Source organism: Taudactylus pleione, unplaced genomic scaffold (genome assembly GCF_031769625.1).
Source record: "Taudactylus pleione unplaced genomic scaffold, aTauple2 ptg000977l, whole genome shotgun sequence".
Lineage (NCBI taxonomy): Eukaryota > Metazoa > Chordata > Amphibia > Anura > Myobatrachidae > Taudactylus > Taudactylus pleione.
In genome coordinates, this window is record NW_028285378.1 from 2843625 (window position 1) to 2863506 (window position 19882).

Sequence of the window (19882 nt, forward strand, 5' to 3'; positions counted from 1 at the left end):
TAATTAGGTAGAACTCCATGCGAGTTCTAAACCTGATTACCTCCATCGATTTTCTTCGTTATTATGAACAGGCCCCTAAGTCATGGAGTAATGGAAGTGAGCTTGCATACAGGCACAGAGGTAGCCCAGGTGAGTGAAATACATGCATATTTTAAATGATACATATATTCAGTGCTCGAAGTGGGAATTTAGAGGGTGAGTGTCTGTGGGGCAGATGTGACAGGATGAGAGTCTGTAGGCTGGTCTGGGCACAGCACCCTTTCCTCCCTTCAATGTCCTCCTCTCACAGAACTCCCCCACTTCATTGCACTCTTCCCCCTTCTTCATATCACAACACCCCCACCTCCTTCAATATTCATATTCACAGGTTTATATTTCCCCTCTATGCCCATGTGTGTAGTAACTTGTAGCTGACCAGCCCTGCAGTAGTGGTAACATGGTTGTGACAACAGAGGTCCTTCTGCCAACTTGGATCTAGCATCAACCCAGCCCCTCTTTTCTTTTCTAGCAGCCCCTCTGTGTCCCCCTTTTCTATATAATCAGCCCCAGCAGCCCCAATTCTATGTGCTTAACCCCAGCAGCCCCTCTGTGTCCCCAGCAGCCCACTTCTGCGTACTCAGCCCCAGCAGCCCTCCTTCTATGGACTAAGCCCTGCCAGCCCCTCTCTGTGTCCTCAGCAGACCCCCTTTTTTATGTACTCAGCCCCTGTGTTCCCAACAGCCCCTCTCTGTGTGCCCAACAGCTCCCTCTCCTATGTACCCAGCAGCCTCTCTGTGTGCCCAGCAGCCACCCTCCTATGTACCCAGCAGCCCATTTCTGTGTGCCCAGCAGCCCCCTCCTATGTACCCAGTAGCCCATTTCTGTGTGCCCAACAGCTCCCTCTCCTATGTACCCAGCAGCCTCTCTGTGTGCCCAGCAGCCACCCTCCTATGTACCCAGCAGCCCATTTCTGTGTGCCCAGCAGCCCCCTCCTATGTACCCAGTAGACCCTCTGTGTGCCCAGCAGCCCCCTATGTACCCAGCAGCCCCCCTCTCCAATGTGCTCAGCAGCCCCTCGCTGTGTGCCCAGCAGCCCCATCCTATGTACCAATCAGCCCCCCTCCTATGTACCCAGCTGCCCCCCTCCTATGCACCCAGCTGCCCCTCTCTGTGTGCCCAGCAGCCCCTCTCTGTGGGCCCAGCAGCCCCCATCCTATGTATCCAGCAGCCCCCCCTCCTATGTATCCAGCAGTCTCCCCCTATGTACCCAGCAGCCCCCCTCCTATGTACTCAGCAGCCCCCCCTCCTATGTATCCAGCAGCCCCCCTCCTATGTACCCAGTCGCCCTCTCCTATGTACCCAGCAGCCCCCCATCTATGTATCCAGCAGTCTCCCCCTATGTACCCAGCAGCCGCTCTGTGTGCACATTAGCCCCCCTCCTCCTATGTACCCAGCAGCCCCCCCTCCTATGTATCCAGCAGTCTCCCGCTATGTACCCAGCAGCGGCTCTGTGCACATTAGCCCCCTCCTCCTATGTATCCAGCAGCCCCACTCTGTGTGCCCAGCAGCCCCCCTCCTGTGTACTCAGTAGCCCCCCTCCTTGTACCCAACCGCAGCCCCCACACTTACCTTGTTGCTGCTCACACGAACGTTGTAGACCTAACCCTCACACGAAGCGGCTCCTCGATCAAGTGGCGCGGTGTGACGTCACACGCGCGCCGTCTTTTTTTTTTTTTTCCCTTTACTTTATTGCAGTTGAGGTGATGGAAGCAGGAAAAATGGGCAAGAGTATGCATCTGAGTAACTTTGACAAGGGCCAAATTGTGATGGCTAGACGACTGGGTCAGAACATCTCCAAAATGGCAGGTTTTGTGGGGTGTTCCCGGAATGCTGTGGTCAGTTAGTACCAACTAAAAGTGGTTCAAATATGGACAACTTGCAAACTGGCACCAGGACCATGTGCGCCCAAGGCTCGTGGGGAGCGAAGGCTAGTCCGATCCCACTGAAGAGCTACTGTAGCACAAATTGCTGAAAATTTTATGTTGGCTATGATAGAAAGGTGTCAGAAAATTCAGTGCAAAGCTGCACGCAGGCTGCTTTGCAGTCCCTGGCCTTGCCACTCCCAGAAAATGGGCAGACACGCCCCCATTTCTGGGAACACTGACCGATCCCGCACCACCACTTAAATGCCACTGCCTGTCTATTGGGCAGAGGCACAGAAGGGCCTGCGTGCCAGTACACAGGACCCATTTTGCACACTCGCCGAATGGGTCCTGTGCATGCGCAGATTCCCGATAATTGCGAATCTTCGATCAGCAGTGCACGCAACTGAATCAGCCCCAGAGTGCCCATGCTAAGGCCTGACCACCACCAAAAGAGTCTATAATGGGCATGTGAACTGCATCAAAACTGGACCATAGAGCAAAGGATGAAGGTGGCCTGGTCTTATGAATCACTTTTTCTTTTACATCAAGTGGACGGCCGGGTGAGTGTAAGTGTTGTTTACCTGGGAAGAAAGCAAGCCGACGGAGGCAGTGTGATGCTCTGGGTGATGTTCTACTGGGAAACATTGGGTTCTGGCATTCATGTGAATGTTACTTTGACACACAGGGCCATAGCTAGGGGTGTGCGAGCGGTGTGGCCACACAGAGCGCAGTGGACTGTGGGCGACACCGTTGCTCACCCACAGCTCCTGCATCTGGCTAGAATCTCTGCAGCAGTGCCGCCTGGAGCGTCCTTAGGACACTCCAGACGGTCACAATGCTGCCATTACAGCACCCTGCTGGAGCATCCTGAGCTCCAGGCATTGCTGTAATCACCCGCTCCTGGGGCCAGTAGCAGACTACGCCCCCCTCCACGTGATGTCATACAGAGGGGGCGTGGCCTGCACTGGGCGCCGGGAGTGTTAGCTACGGCACTGTTGACACGTACCACCTACCTAAATATTGTTGCAGACCAAGCACACTCCATCCTGGCAACAGTATTCCCTCATGACATTGACCTCTTTCAGCAGGATAATACAGCCTGCAACACTGCAACAAATTTTCAGGAATGGTTTGAGGAACATGAGAAGAGTTTAAGGTGTTGACTTCAAATTCCCTTAATCCAGTCGTGCATCTGCAGGATGTGCTGGAAAAAGTCAGAGCCATGGAGGCCCCACCTCACAATATACACAACTTAAAGGATCTGCTGCTAATGTCTTCGTGCCAGATACCACAAGACACCTTCAGAGGTCTTGTGGAGTCCATGTCTTGATGGGTCAGAGCTGTTTTGGCAACACGAGGGGGACCTACACAATATTAAATGGTTTAAAAGTTATGGCTAATTGGTATATATAATATATATATTATAAGAACTTTGTGTCTGCTTGTTCCAACTTGGCACAAAAACTACTGAACCGATTTTCATGACAAATGAATAATTTTGTAGTGGAAACTCCTAGAAATAACATGCACTTTGTTTCATCTCGATCAGTCAAGTTAAAGCTGAGCAATAACAAAAACAAAATGTATTGACATCATCAAGGCAATAAGTGTGGCGCCATGAGCACTGGCGGTAAGGTGTGAAGGGATAGGTGCTTTGGGCCTGCGATCACGTGAAAAGGATAGGCTGCATAGCAGTCTGTCCACAGGGCACACAGTGACATTGGTGAAAGTGGTGTGTGACAGCGCTGCTGCCACCAGTCTGTATAGTTCCCTGTAGTCTTCTTTGACTTTTCTATACTTAATTTTTTTAAAAGCCAATGAATCGCTTTTAAATGTATTAATGGAATCTGCTGATCTTATTGGTAGCTGACTGCTGTGACGGCAGACGCACGCGAGCCTGTGGTTCATGGAGGGGATGCCTCGTGAGCGCTGGTCAGGTGATGCGGCTGTTTGGTCACATGGAAGCTGATGGAGGTGGGACGGTTTGACCGGCTGATGTCATCAGAGATGGACCGCGTGTACCGCGGCTGCACACTGTTCTGGTGATTGCGTTGTGAGCTCGCCGTTGCTGACCTGACAGGTGAGCGGGATTGTGATTGATTGATGTGGGTACTTATAGGCTGCACATGTATTTTACATTTGGCTTTTCCCCTGACGACGGTACTAACCGAAACAGCTGTTGGGATTATGCACTGGGAATGACTTGGGACTCCAGTTAAGCTTACCAACATGGTTCATGTAATGTATGATATCCTGAAGTAATTGCTATACATGCTGCCATGCAATGTATCTATGTACACCATCACTATTAAATATGATGTTTTGGAGAAAGAGTGCTGGCCTCATCTCTGTTTGAGCCCCTGGTGGAGCGTTGAACAGTGGATGGATATGGATATATATATATATATATATATACATTTTAAATATAAAAGCACATAACTATGAATTTATACAGACTAATATAAAGCCTGTGTACACATTTCAATCAATTTAAACAATTTTGACAGGCTGGAGATGGACTTACAGTGAGCGGTCACCACAAAGCAGGGACGGAGACTGGGGTGGAGTTTCAAGATCCTGTAGGGACTTATGGGAAAATTTCCCTGTGTCCCTGCAGTTTTCAGGATTATTATGTATTTTCTTCATATAACACCATTTTGAGATGGCGTCATATAGAGTAAAGATTTTTCGAGTTATTTAACGCCTTTTAGCTTTGCTGAATAGCAAAATGCGTTAAAGCACTGTAGAGGGCAATAGCACGATTCCTACAGTGCGGTACTCTGCAAGATGGGAATTAATGGAGAAGATAATTGTGTTATTGCTGAATAGTGGAAATACTTAAAAATGCGGAAATGATAGTTTCCACATTTTTAAGTAAAAAAGTCATTGCTGAATAGACCCCATAGTAATAATCATTGCTTGTGGTCATACAACAGGTGAGGGTGAAAATATTCTACATGACCCAGGAATTCTCTAGATACCAATAAACAACTATAAGATACACTGTGGCTGATACAAAGTTGACAAAATAGGTGTAAATCACTTTTAAAATAAAAAAAATAAAAAAGTGTATAGAAAAATAACATATTCCACCCATATGCACAGCTGTGCACATCTCGAAATTTGTCTGTCTCCACATCGGCGACATACCGTATGTGCCTGGTTTGTGATGAATTATTAGCATGTATACCTCCTTGCAGTGTTGGACTGAGGCATGAAGGGCCCACCGGGGGTATGCAGTGCTAGGGGCCCATACTTAAGGGACGTGGTCAGCCACCAGAGATGGTGTGGTCAGCCACTACTGCTGCTTAGCTAACCATTAGGCAAATCTTGCTGTAGTTTCTTTAGAAGTGCACCAAGCACCCATGTTTATCCATGGTCCTGCTCCACCAGGTAACCAACCCTCCAATAGAGTAACAATGTACAGTATAATTTGAGTGCGCAGTATGGAATCTGACACCTAGAGGAGGGGGTGGGGCCCCCAGACAGTGGGTCCCACCAGGAAATTCCCCTGTACCCCTGTGAGCCAGTCCAACCCTGCCTCCTTGTCCTGCAGCAGGTACAAACAAAACCTAACAGTATATGTTTACTTGCTGGTCTGTATGAACCGCATTTTCTATACTCAGCCTAGGTTAGATTGCCTCTTTCCGTCTCTCCAGGCACAGATGGGTTTAAGTGCCAGAATCACATGACAGCACGCTTTCTGGGCACGTGCAGAGCAATTTCACGTAAGATATGTTATGACACCTGTCATACGTCCCACTCTAGATCAGCCCCATTATCAATGAGATGTGGGTTGCATAAGCAACTTGCACAAAGTGTTCTACAGAATTGCTGGAGCATAGTTTTTACAATAAAAAAGGGTAAAATGATTCTGCTGACGGAGGGATAATACATGTAAAGCTTGTTGTGCTCTCAGTAAGGAGGATGGATTGAACCATTCTACCTGCTTTAGGGGGGGTCTTCGAAGCTGGTTTCTTCTTAATGGTGGCTTCATCTGGAAGGGAAGTGCAAGGACTTGTTACGAGTGTGACATCCCAAGGGAAGGAAAATACAACAGGATTTCTATACTCAGTAGAGAAGCCAGGCAATGTTATGCTGCCCCCAGGCCAGGCACATAGCGGATGCTGGAATTAAGCAAGATGTGCAGTGTAGGTTGTTTTCACAGTCCTGAACAGCAGATGCAGCAACAATCTGCATCTACTGTATGTTACAGAAGTTTTTTTTATGAAATAAAAATATATTAGAAATTAGTAGCGATGAAGAACATGCACTCCCCAAATGGGACATTATGATGAAATGATGGCTGATGACACTGAAAACATAATGCACGGATGGCTATGACATGAAGCTGTAATGAGACGTGCTACTGCAGTTGGATAACTTGAGATCCTGCAAGCGGCGATGAGGAAGATGAGGCTGAGCCTGTGACATGATTATTGCTTAGAAGTGACTTAAACATGCAGTTATAGTAAGCAGTTTCTTATTAGACACCTGCATGAAGATAAGTCACTGTAATTAGAATGTCCGAAGTGAGGGATGAAAGCAGGACAGAAAGTAAGGAGACAGGCTCCACGTTTAATTAGGTAACATACAGTTTAAGTAATATCACCTTAATCTGATCTGAGCCCACCCATTTACAGATACACAATTCCATTATAAATTTACATAAATTAAAAGCCAAAATATTTTTCATGATGATGAAAAATTACCCTTTAATATTCTATTAACACATTTAATTGCATCGAATAATAAAAGTCCTCTTAACAGGACTAAGGAAGATGGTCCTCTAAATGAAGTTACAGCAAAACACAAATTGTATTGAATTTATCTGCAGAATTTAAATTAACCTGTTTACTTTTAAGTACTATATTGGAAGAAAAAAAATATAAATCAAACAATTTTATTTAATGTTAATCATAACCTTCCATTGAAACCCCAGCTTTCTGTTTTACATAGATACAGGATATTTTTGTAATCATTTTTAAAATACATGTTTAGCAGTTCTTGGGGGTTGCCTACAAAGCGGCTATGCGCAGTTGTATTATACATAATAGGCGTACTCCCCAAAAGGCCAATCTCATGCTCTATCACAGATACTTTTTGCATGTTCATTTTTTATTATGACAATCTGCAGTTTTCAAATTTGGAAAAATTAATCTCAGAATGCGACCTACAACTAATCCAATCCCCCAAACAATCTTACAACCAACCTGATCTTCCAGCCTATCCTACAACCAATCCAATCCTCAAATCAATCATACAAATCAGATCCTCTCTTCTATCTTGCTATTTTGATATATGTATCCTAACATAATGATTGGTAATCACTGACATAACTCATAAAATAAGGAGACTTCAGAGTTATATACACGTCAAATGTAATTTTAAAATTGCATATAAACTGGTTTTAGTCAGAATCCTGTATTTTTCTATGTATATTTTTATTTATATTATATGCACAGATGTATCATAATCAGTCATAGTATCCATAGGCTACTAACGTCCCTCTATTTAATACATTTTTAGATATTATCACCATATTTAGGATATGTACAGGTGGCTGAGATAGGTACATGTAGTTAATAAATTTGAACACTCTGGCAAACAGTATCCGCATTAAAGATCGACAGTGTCTAGATAGACACTCAATAGGTCGACACCAGATGGTCGTTATGGACAAATGGTCGACTGACAATGTTTTTTTCAAAATTTTTAAGGTTAGGGTGAGAGTTATGCATTTACCTGAGGGTTAGGGTTAGGCTGCGAAAGGGGACTGTTAGTGTTAGATACTTGAGGGAGGGTTAGGCACTTGGGGAGGGTTAAGGTTAGGCAACAGGGGGAGGGTTAGGTTTAAGCACTAGGGGGAGGGTTAGGGTGAAGATTAGACTTAAAATACAAAAAAAGATGACTTTTTTTGTGTTGACCATATGTGTGCCGACCTTTTGTATCTGTTGACCATTTGCACTGTCAAAAATTTGTACCTGTCAACCATTTGTCTGTCTACCATCTGTTGTCGATCTATTGTCGATCTTACTATACCATACTCCTGACAAACGTATTATGTCTGCTGTAAGATTTAAGGTTAGCTTCCAATAAAAGGAAGATCAGCCTGCCATTCCACTTAATACTTTAGCTTCCCGGCAACTGCTAGCAATGCTCCAAGAGAGGTAGCCTTCACTTTGAGATATTTAGCGATGAGACTCTGTCCTTTTCAGGACAAACTGCCATATTTAAAAGATCGCATTATTTTAAATGCCAGAGAGGATTGCTAAGTGGCTTTAAGATGACAAAATACATTTTACTAAAGTTTAGCAATGTTTAATGTGGAATTTTAAATAAAAATTGCTGGTTAATCATCATGTGCTCAGGGAAAAATAGAAGATACACTGAGAAGTGTTGCCTTTCTGGTGACAAGATTTGACAAACACTACCTGAAATGCTTCTCCGGGGTCATAAAGCTAAGTTTGTAGCTCAAAATTATGTATTAAATGTATTAAGTTAGAGTAAGTAAGAGTGGAAGAAATAGCAAAGTTACAGAAGTATAAACCCTTAACAAACAAGAAATATAACTAAAAAACAAACAGGACTCTCAAGATTAAAACCGTCAACACAGGTTAAAAGGGGATCGGTATGGAATACCGCCGGCAGTGAAGAACCTGACCCGTAAGTATTTTTACTATTTACTACCTAAACCCCCCCCCCCAAACCCTAACCCTCCCTTAGGGGTGCCTAACCCTAACCTCCACCCCAAGTACCTAACCCTAACCCCCCCTGTAAGTGATTAAACCTAACCCACCCTTTCCCTAGCCTAACCCAAACCCTCCCGGGGGGTGCCTAACCCTAATTCCCCGCTGGGAGCCCCTAACCAACCCTCCCACCCCCGCGGCTGTCTGTGCCTGCTGCCCGGCTTACCTCCAATCGGTATGCCGGGTGTCGGGCTCCCGGCGTAGGTAAAGTTGCAGGTGTCAGGATCAAGATGCCAGTCATTAGACCCCTGCCAGGATTAGACAGTCGGGATGCCGACGGTCGGCATTTGGACCATCGGCATCCCGACTGCCACCCGTTAAAATACAGAGGTCATACTGAGAGACAGAAGGATTTTGTGATCTACAAGGGTGGTAACAAGACCTCTCACATGTATAATGTTCTCCATTTCATTCTAATTTCCCCCCAGGCCAGAGCAGGCAGACCACTACTTCCCCTTACTGCCATTAGACTGCGCCTCAAATCAGTCATACTGTCCCAACATCAGTTGTAAGATGGCCTGGAAGAAACATGGTCAAACATTGAGCTGCAAAGTGTGATCAGATTTCTGCATCAAAAGGGGACATTGGCAGCTGAAATTCATAGCCAACTTGAGGAGATGTGCGGTGATAAAGTCATGTCACAGAAACAGGTTTGGATTTGGCGCACTGCCTTTAATAACGGCAGGACAGACATTCAAGATGAGCATGGTCGGATTAACAATCGGGCAGGTAAAGCTGCAGCTTCAGGCCCTCCCATAAAATAGGCCCACAGGATCCACTGGAGACAGGAAAAATGTTTTTGTTACACAGCTTCTCAGTGACCGTCTGAAGTCCCACCCATTTAAATCACATGATAGCCTCCACCACTGTCACTCGACAAGGGGCCCGGGAATCGCTGGCATAATACAAATGGCTCTCCCTGTGTCGCATAGGGTCTCAGCGCATTGTGACGTTACCTAGGTGACGCCCCGCTGCGCCCAAAGAGACGGGCACGCTGCAGCAGTCAGTGAGCAGCTCAGGCAGTTCAGCCTCAGATGAGTCCTCTGAAGGCAGCCCGGGTTTCCCCCACCCCAAGACCTTGCTCATATGACTCTGAGCCAGGAGCTCCTACTAAAGTTTACTGTGGTGCTGTACTGTCTCTGCTATGTGCGGCCTACAGAGACATGACTTTGACAGATATATATATATATATATATATATATATTAGGGGTGAGCGGGTTCGGTTTTACTCGGAATTACTCGGATCCTTAAACGGCATTTTATTGGCTATCGCCTATCATGTGTTTTGGATAGCCAATATAATAAATCCGAATTTGCGGTAAAGTGGCGATAAGAACCGAGTAAATCCGAGTAAAACCGAACCCGCTCACCCCTAAAAGACAAAAGACCAGGAATGATGATGTTCGTCCATGTAAGATGACGTTTTGCCTCGTTCTGAGTTCCGTTTTTTTGGAGGGAAAAATCCGAACTCCACGTGCAAACTCGAACCTATCCGAGCCTGCACATCCCTAATATATATATATATATATATATATATATATATGTGTGTGTATACAGTATTTATTATATGTATATTATGTGTGTGTGTGTGTGTATATATTTAGCACACACTAGTTAAAGAGGCCCGGGCCACATATGCCTCAGTCTGCCCCTGCACTCGGCCCAGTCTCATCCCCCACTCGGCTCCAACCCATGCCCACTCTGATTGCGGCTCTGTCCTGCTCTGCCCCCCTCTCTGCTGTTGTCTGCCCCCCCCCCACTGCTCCCTCCTGCTCCCCATATCCGTCACGCCACCTGCCCTCCCATACTTACCCTATTCCCAACGCCCGGTGGGTCTTTTTCTCTGGCTAGGTCTATCCAATCTTCCTAGCATTGGAGGGGTGGTGTGCTCCCATTGCGCATGTATGTTTGGGACAGGACAGGACGGACTTTTCAGGATTTTATATTTATGTGTATGTTCTCAGTATAGCTATTAGTGATATAAGGTCTCTTCTTTTATATAGAGATATTTTGCAGTTATGACTTCATTACGTGATGCTCTTTAGTAGAGGGGTTTTATATTTACATCTTCATTAAGTGGTATTTTTATTTTTCGCCATATTAGGCTCACGGGTGTTTCCATTTGTTCATTTGTAGACTCTCACATTACACTAAAGAAAAAACAAAAAGGGGAGGGAGATGTTTGACACCCCCATGGTCCTGGTGACACCCCCAAGTGGGCATACAATAGGCCTTTACATAAAATTCAGCTCCAGGCCCATGTGAACTTCAATCTGGCACTGGAGATGAGCAGCGATCCGGTCGGCCAAGCTATCCACCACAGATGACAAATTGTACCGCATTGAAAGTCTGATTCAAGAGGACAGACGCATTTGAGTTAGTGATATTGCTGATGAACTGAACATCTCAGTGGGTACTGTGCACAACATTGTTCATGAGCAACTGGGGTACAGGAAAAAGTGTTCATGCTGGGTACGATGGTGAGGTTCAGTAAGCCGTCATGTCCTGGCTTCAGGCGCTTGACACGGATTTCTCCTATGCTGTGGTAGATGTCTTGATGTACCGTGGGAACAAATGCTTAGATAAGTATGGGGACTATGTGGAAAAGTAATCTGTACCAGGGCCATCCTATTGATTATACGTATATTTACAAATTGAATACATTAACACAATTATTTATTGAACCATCCTCGTATAATTACAAATAATATTCCCCTTATACTGATCCCAAACTCCTGTCTTGTTAATGAACAAACACCTGTAAGAGAACAGAAATATCAGAGCTGAGGGTTCAGAGATATTCAGAGGTATTGGTTTACATACATTTACAAATATATGAATAAGCGCTGAGCCAATGTCAAGGCTCCTCTATACCAGCGTCCCTAACATTAAGGGGTTCACGTCCGAGAAGCAAGGCACCCCAAAAAATTCCAATACCTCTGAATTTCTATTATCATGTAGGATTCAAGTATTTTTGATTTATCTGCAGTGTGCTGGAGGGCAATTTTCTTTTTTCTGGGTTCAGAGATATTGTATAAATATAAGAAAACTATAATCTTTCTTTTTTTGCGTCATTTAACCCATAAAATGGACAGCTCCAATTAAACCATTTTACTTAAATTTATAGGCGCCCAATATGTGGCCTGAGTAATCGCACAGGGACAAACATTTAATAACTATTTAGAGGGACCTCAAATAATTCTCTCTACTTATACTATGTGTAGGAATGTAAAATAAAAATACTTTGTCCTATCTACAGGTAAATACAGCAAAGAGAGCCTAAGTTCCTTTACAAACAGTCTACAGTCAAGAGTGGTCTTCAGTGGTACTTTTAGTGCCTTTTATATAGGCATACCTAAAGGGGGGTAGAGGAGAGTTTTACATGGGCTTGGAACCCCTTTGGAAGTCAGATTTTATGACCAAGATATGCCATTTCCAGCACTGCACAAGCATCGGCAGGGCCACCATCATGGGGGACTACCGGGACTGGAGTCCCGGGTCTGGACAGTGGCAGAATGGCCTATTTCACACACGCCGGTTTTCATCGGCCGGCAAAAAAACTGTCCAAAGCCAACCGTTTTTTTTTTCAGGCAATCAGTGCCTTTCACATGCAATGGCTTTAATTTTTAATGTTGTGTTTCTTTTTCATACTGTATTGAGCATGCGCAGCAGCAGCTGTATAAGCTGAGAAAAGCCGGTGGGTGTGAAATGAAACATTGTAACATATACTTCACTGTCAAGATACGGCACGGCAGCCATCCTTGTCATTGGATATTCCCGGCTACACACGGTGACCATGTCTTGGACGTACTGTCTGAAAGGACCCATCCATGTCCATACTTAATAAAATTTTACATACAGCAAAAATATGTCCTGTTGTTTTTTCAGGCCGGTGAAAACTGGCGTGAGTGAAATAGCCCAATGGGTAGGGGCCCATCCGCTACTACCCAGTACCGCCCAGACCTACCTAGTACTGACTGCTCCAACCACCGCTGCACAGCCTGCACTACTCCCTTCAGTGAAAAGTGGGTGCTGCTACCACCCGTTGGCCGGCACTACCCATTGAGTACAAGGAGGAGACCGCGCTCCAACCTGCACGCCACGCTGAGGTCCACCTCCTTGTTCAATAAGCATTTTCTTTTTTTTCCTTTAGAGTCTGTGCGTGTCATGTCGATGGGCCGCTGGAAGGGTAAGGTCATAGGAGCTGCGGTGTGTGAGGAGCATCCAGACCAGGAGGAGAAAAGACTGGAAGAAAGGTATATATATATATATATATATATAAATACCATGGGATCCGGCACTCCTTGAAATAGCGTTGCTTGGCTGGTTGCCCACACTCTAGTGTGAATGTACAAACCCCTCATCTGTGTGGCACTCCACGCAAAAGAAAAACTCAGTAGTCATGGCTTGAATAGTCAACGTTTCAATGCCTATATAATTGGCATTTTCATCAGGACATAAAACACAATGGCCCTGATTCAGAGCCGGACGCTCTGACCAGAGCGCTCGCTCTGAATCAGGGCCCACCTCCATAATTATGGAGCGTCCTCCTGGACGCTAGTATAGCTGTGGGTCACCACCCACAGCCTATACGAGCGTGCAGGTTGATGGTCGCGATGGTCTTGACCATCGCGACCATCGCCACTGCGAGCCGGAGCCTGCGGTTGAGTTTCTCAACCGCAAGGCCTGGAGTGATTTTGGCTCTAGCAGAGCCAAAATCACTCCCACTGACATCACTAGTGATGTCAGTGGGCCGGCTTCTGACGGTAGGAGTTCCCTTGGGAACACCCCCGTCTGGGAGGCACGCCCCCAGCACGCCCACCAAAGGGGGCGTGCTGTCAATCAACATCTACAGCACGCCCCCTTTGATCAGACACAACGAGCGAAGGAAAGTCCTTCGCTCGTCGCGTCCCGCGCATGCGCACGATGGAGCTCCCTCCGTCGTGCGCATGCTCAGTGCACACCATCGACCCACTTGCGAGCGGACAGCCGCTCGCGAGTGGGTCTGAATCAGGCCCTATGAACACATCTTACCTTAAATAGGTACACCCAGTGAAGCAGCCTCGCTGTAGCGGGACCAGGCACCCGCCCTGCGGCACTAAAAAATGACGTCATCACGTAGTAACGTGTGGCGCCTGTGACCATCACCATGGTAACAGATGTATACAACAGAATACACAACACAATGTTGCCATAGCAACCCTCTATCCATGGTATTGTATATATATAAATTGTTCAATTTTGATGATATGTAATTGAACTACCTTAAGTATAGCACATTATGTGCCTTGATATATTCAGTATATATCTATCAGCTTCATTATATGCATTTATGTCTGTTATTTTGATGCCTTGATTGTGTTACACGTTGCTGAGTGTTGCTATGGCAACATTGTGTTGTGTATTCTGTTGTATACATCTGTTACCATGGTGATGGTCACAGGCGCCACACGTTACTACGTGATGACGTCATTTTTTAGTGCCGCCGGGCGGGTGCGAGGTCCCGCAACAGCGAGGCTGCTTCACTGGGTGTACCTATTTAAGGTAAGATGTGTTCATTGTGTTTTATGTCCTGATGAAAATGCTAATTATATAGGCATTGAAACGTTGACTATTCAAGCCATGACTACTGAGTTTTTCTTTTGCATGGAGTGCCACACAGACGAGGGGATCTCCAAGGGATGTCCCTAACATATGTTGCACTCTACTCCTGTAGAAAGAAGGCACTTTCCAGATTGTTTGAAGTGTTTGAAATTTTTTATTATTTTGAAGTTTTTTAACATGCCATAAAGCCGCCAACGTTTCGATTCCATTGCGAATCTTTCTCAAGGCTGAGTTTTAGCAGTATTAATAATGCACTTAATGGGGCATCTGGTCACTGTAGCATATATATATTGTGGTGAGAGGGATTGTCTCTCACTTAAATTACCCACGTTCTGGTGGAATCAGCTCTCTCTAAGGGAGGTTGGAGTTAAACCTGTGCATTCTGCATTAGCAGTGGAGGTGTGGAATTCCAGGTTTTCACATTTACACAGACCCAGCTGGCATAATCACTGGAGCACAGTAAAGCTGCATACACACACAACGATTTTTTTAACGAATATCGTTTAACGATAATGGTTTGAAAAATCGTTCACTTTCTGAGTCAAACGATGAACGATTATCGTTCATGCGCGTTCATGTTTGTAGTTCAGTCAGACTTGTCAACTGAACAATTTTCATTAAGGGAATATGCAAAAATCGTTTGTAGTTCAAAAAAATTGTTTATTACACTTTAAAAAATCTGACAGATAATCTGACAGAAAATCGTTGGTAACAAAATCGTTGTGTGTGTATGCAGCTTAAGGGTTTAAAACTCTCACACACCTGATGATCGTTGCCCTGATGCTAAGTAGCAGACAGGAAGTATGGACAAAGTGTTGTAGTGCCAGGGTCCAAGGGCTATGCTGGGAGAGCATGCCGAAATTGTGGCTGAAAGCCACTGCTGACTGATTTATGTTTGTTTGTTTGTTTATTTTATGTTATGTGCCTGTATGTGTGCAGGCCTAAACTCATGTATGCTAAGGTGCAGTGTTTGCTGCTATTAAAAAGCCACTGCTTTACCAAAAATACCTTCCTGTCTGGAATCCTCATTTCAATACCCTCTGCTACAATATATAATGTTTTGTTTAACTGTTATTTGTAGCTGGCATTGTACACAGTCTCACAGAATGTATAGGGAGACTTCCTGTACAGCTACCTTATATAAATAGATTTCTACTTTTCAATTACAAAAACAGTGATAAGGAGCCCTTTGATGTTCCCTGTTTTGAGTTGTAACATGTCATAAAGCGAAAATAAACACAAAGGTCATAAATGCTGTATTTAAATCCCACATATAACATTTCTCAGATGACCTCCAGATACAGCCCTGGAGTCAGGTTGAGATTGACACTTATTTGAAGACTTTCCGTCCAGCATTTATACAGTTGGTCCAGTAGCCTATTTTCTAGAAACTGCCCAGGACACAATATAACCATCCTGACTGTAAGCAGAAATCATATAAAGAGATTGCACATTTTAAATGCACAACGATTTATCGATAGACGAGCATCTACAGTATGTTAGTATGTGACACCACTTCCGTAAAGTATATTTTAATACTGTGGTTTGGAAAATAGAATCAGAGAGCATTTTGTGTTCTTGGGGCACTATATGGCTTCCTATGTATGGATGTCCATGGTGAACCTATTTTAGCAGCAGAAAAGTATAGTGCTGTAACTTCTGAGTGTTTGCTCTGCTCAGGATCTTCAATGACATTAAATATACAACTGTCATCAGTAGAATAATATCGCTACAGAACACTCTTTCCATGGCAAGAACAGAATCCTCCCAGGTAGCTGCAACAAGATGAATTCTTGGTTGCTGTATGGTCCTCTCAAAGCATATTTCATAGCACCGTGTTTATACAAGAACAAGTTTCCATTGTGCCAAAGAGAACACATTGGCCTTAACTGTAAAAATAGACAACTCTACACAATAATTTGTGGTCTAATAGCAGAATTTAGGTTTGTCCGACCATGGAAAACAATAGTAAGAGAGTGATGTGATTACAGAATATTGGTTTCTAGGATTTCATTTCTTTATATCAAGAGATATTTCTAAGAGATTTATTTGTGGTAAATGCTTCTGAGTTGTAATATGCTTCTGGCAGCACATTGCTGAGATCATATGATTTACATGCGGAGAAGATTTGAAGGAGAACAGTGCAAAGTGGGCAGTTAAGGGTTAAACACATTGTGCCCCTGGATCTTTCTCAAAGGCACAGGATGTTCACATGACCTACAATAAGGGTTAAGGAAACACATGGAAATCATCTCCACTACTTGGACAGAAGATACAGCACTGCTGATCATTGGGTTCTATCCAGAAATGAAACAATTACATCTTCTATCTATCTGTTATTAAGCACATAATCCAGCATAGTAACTAAATCAATGGCGGAATACCCTGCAAGCCCCTGACAGTACATTACACAAACTAAAAAACACAAAGTAGTTGGGGAGGCGCTTCTGCTGAATGGGGACCACATCATTTTAAAATGAAAAATAACACACTGAAGTTTGCTTAAGTCATAAAACCCAACCAGTTACTGTACTTTCTCTTACTGTAGGTCCCAATAGGAATTGATGTCCTACTTATTTGGGTTCATTAAGAGAACAAGTTATGGAAAGCTATGTATTGGGGATTAAAATGATTTGGGTGTGAAAAAGGAACAGTCCATGGACACGGGTATACACTAGTAATAACAACTAAATTACAGTATAGCACAATGGGGGGGGGGGGGTGTATTATAGCGGTATGATTATACTTACAAACCTACAAGTATTGGGGGAGATATAAGAAGCGCCGAAGCGGTGACAGCGCACGTTATAAGCCCAGGGAGGAGGAATAGGAGGGCGGAGTTGGGGGCAGGGATGGATGTTTAGCGTCATTAAGCCCCGTCCCTCACGGCAATTTGCGCTGATACCGCTTCTCCCCAATGTATGATCGGGGGGTTTGGCGGTGAATGACAGGGGCGCTATGCGCCCCTGTCATTATCGGCGCTGCTATCTACAAGATAGCAGCGCCGAAAGCTTGGGCAATGTATGAACGGTCAGTTCGCCTGACCGTTCCACCAGCTGCAGCTGTCGCTATCGACAGTAACAGCCTGGCAATGCCCTATCCCCACAGCAAGGACAGCGCTGTCCCTTCTGTGGGGACTGCCGGCTCAAGGGCTGCACAAGGGATCTTGTGATACTTGCGAGATCCCGCGCATGCTCAGTGGAGCCGACCGAGCACTAGGCTGATGCACTGTGTACTCAAGCAGGGATCGCTGGAGGGGGGAGTTAACACTATCGGCGCTGCTATCTTGTAGATAACCCCCCCGATCATACATCGGGGAGAAGCGGTATCAGTGCACATAACGTGCGCTGATACCGCTTCGATGCTTCATACATCTCCCCCAATCTGAGGTAATGACAACCATATAGTAACTAGCAATAATCAAAATAATGTCCTGTAAAATATTTCCAGGTAAAAAGTACACCGCAGTCCTGATGCGGATAGATACAGATAGTTGCTTTTGGGTTGGTAAGAAGATCCGAGACTGTCAGTATTAAAAGGATGTGTGAAAAGAAGTGGTCCCTTGACGTACAGTATCTAACATTTATTTTTAATGTGTTTTTCAGTTGTTAGCGCATAAATAGTTATGAATGAGCTCTCAATGAAAATTTAATAGCTCCAAGTTATAATTGTCTCTTTCCGAGTTTGAGACAATATACATTTTATCCTAATTCATTACTGCACAGGGCTCAGACCTGTAAAGGACAACGGTAGCACGGAATGGGTTCCGTACTATAGATAGACAGTAAAAAGGTCAACAATGTCTAGATAGACACCAGATGTTAGACAGGCACAAAAGATCGACATGGACAAAAGGTCGACACGCTAAACACTAAATGTCGACATATACGAAGGTTGACAGGGTCAAAAAGTCAGCAAAAATTGTCGACACAAAAAAGGTCAACACATGTTTTTTATAATTTTTTTAGGGTTAGGGCTAGGCACTTACCATGACTGTTAGGGATAGGCACTTACCCCGACGGTTACGGTTAGGCACTAGGAGGGAGGATTAGGGTTAGACACTTACCGGAGGGTTAGAGTTAGGCACTAGAAGGAACGGTTAGGGTCAGGCACCTACCCCGGCAGTCAGGGTTAGGCACCAGTAGGGTGGGTTAGGGTTAGGCTTTGTACCTGTCGACAGTTAGTGTGTCGACCTTTTGTCCCTGTTGACCTTTTGTCCCAGGCAACCTATTGACTGTATAACATCTGGTGTCTACCTAGACACTGTCGACCTTTTTACCGTCTATCTGTTAATCCACACCCAAGTTGGTATAGAGAAGCACAATATTGGACATAGACAGGGGCGGCGCTACCAATAGGCAAACTTAGGCAGCTGCCTAAAGGTGCCCACACACATAGCGATATTTTACACGATCTGGCTGATTCCGACGCATTGGAACGACAGATCGTGTAAAATATGGCCAAATCGTGAGTCCCCACTCACGATGCGCGTCTCCGCATGGCTGCACATCGCATCTTCAGATCTGCTGTGCAGTAGGGCAGATCTGACATTCTAGGACACAATGCACTGTGAAAGTCTGGATGCAGGAGAGATCGTCTGATGAATGGACACCAAATTGTGTGCAAATCGTGTGGAGATCATGTGCAGAGCTGCCGGGGAGAGTTTCAAGGGAAATCGTACACACATCGGCTGATCGTGGGCAGATCGGTATGTGTGTGGGCACCTTAAGTGTGCCGGCCACTGCAGGGCGCCGCTGAATTGATGTGTAGTGTGGACCGCATATAAGTGACAAACATACAGCCGCCGGCGCCGGCAGCTGCGTGTTTGTTTTAGCAGCCGATGAGAGTCAGACAGACTCTCATCGGCTGCGGCACCCACTGCCGCAGCCGGGCTTTAGCTCACTCATGAGTTCCATTTCCAGCTCCCGCAGTGGGTGTTGGGAGAGACGTCATGACGTCTCTCCCTTCATGCAGAGCGGGCTGGCTCGGGAGGATGCCGGACGGAGGAGCAATTGCCAGAGCGGGGATTAAGTGGAGTTTTTTTTTTTCTTCGCGTGTGGACGGGGGGGACTACTACTACTACTACTACGGGCACTGCTGGGGGAACTACTGCAGGCACTGCACACTGGTGGGACCACTACTAGGGCTACTGCTGGGAGGACTACTACTGGGGGCACTGCTGGGAGGACTACTACTGGGGGCACTGCTGGGGGGACTGCTACTGGGGGCACTGCTGGACTACTACATCCTGCACATCCGGCCGCAAGTCCGCCCAGCCAACATTGCCAGTGACCAGCTCCATCCCGGTCACACTTTCCACATTCCCCCTCCTCCCTGGCTTTTTTTTATTCAGTATTCCAGGCAGACCACCCCCCAGGGGTGGTCAAAGCACACACGCTGCAACGAAGCCTCCCAGCGGCTCACCTATCCACACCTCTGGCTCCGCACCAGCGGCATGACCAAGAGCCAACTTCAGCTGCATACTCTGGTCGCTGACCTCCGCAGACCAATCAGAACAGCCGTGCACCTGCAGCACACCAGCAGCACGCTGATCCAGCTCACCAACAAACCTGCAGCTTCCAACCTATCTGCAATGGCCGCAACGTCGACCTACATCACCATAAC

The 19882-nt window shown here is 45.5% G+C and overlaps 1 protein-coding gene across 3 annotated transcripts in view; it reads right to left on the reverse strand.

Moving 5' to 3' along the window:
* MYLK (myosin light chain kinase) overlaps nucleotides 1-19882 on the reverse strand; it is an 807913-nt gene that overhangs the window by 112284 nt on the left and 675747 nt on the right. For all 3 annotated transcript variants that reach the window (XM_088460742.1, XM_088460740.1, XM_088460741.1), the window contains one exon: nucleotides 5851-5901. In XM_088460742.1, coding sequence (XP_088316868.1) covers nucleotides 5851-5901 — 51 coding nt within the window. The remainder of the gene's footprint in view (nucleotides 1-5850; nucleotides 5902-19882) is intronic.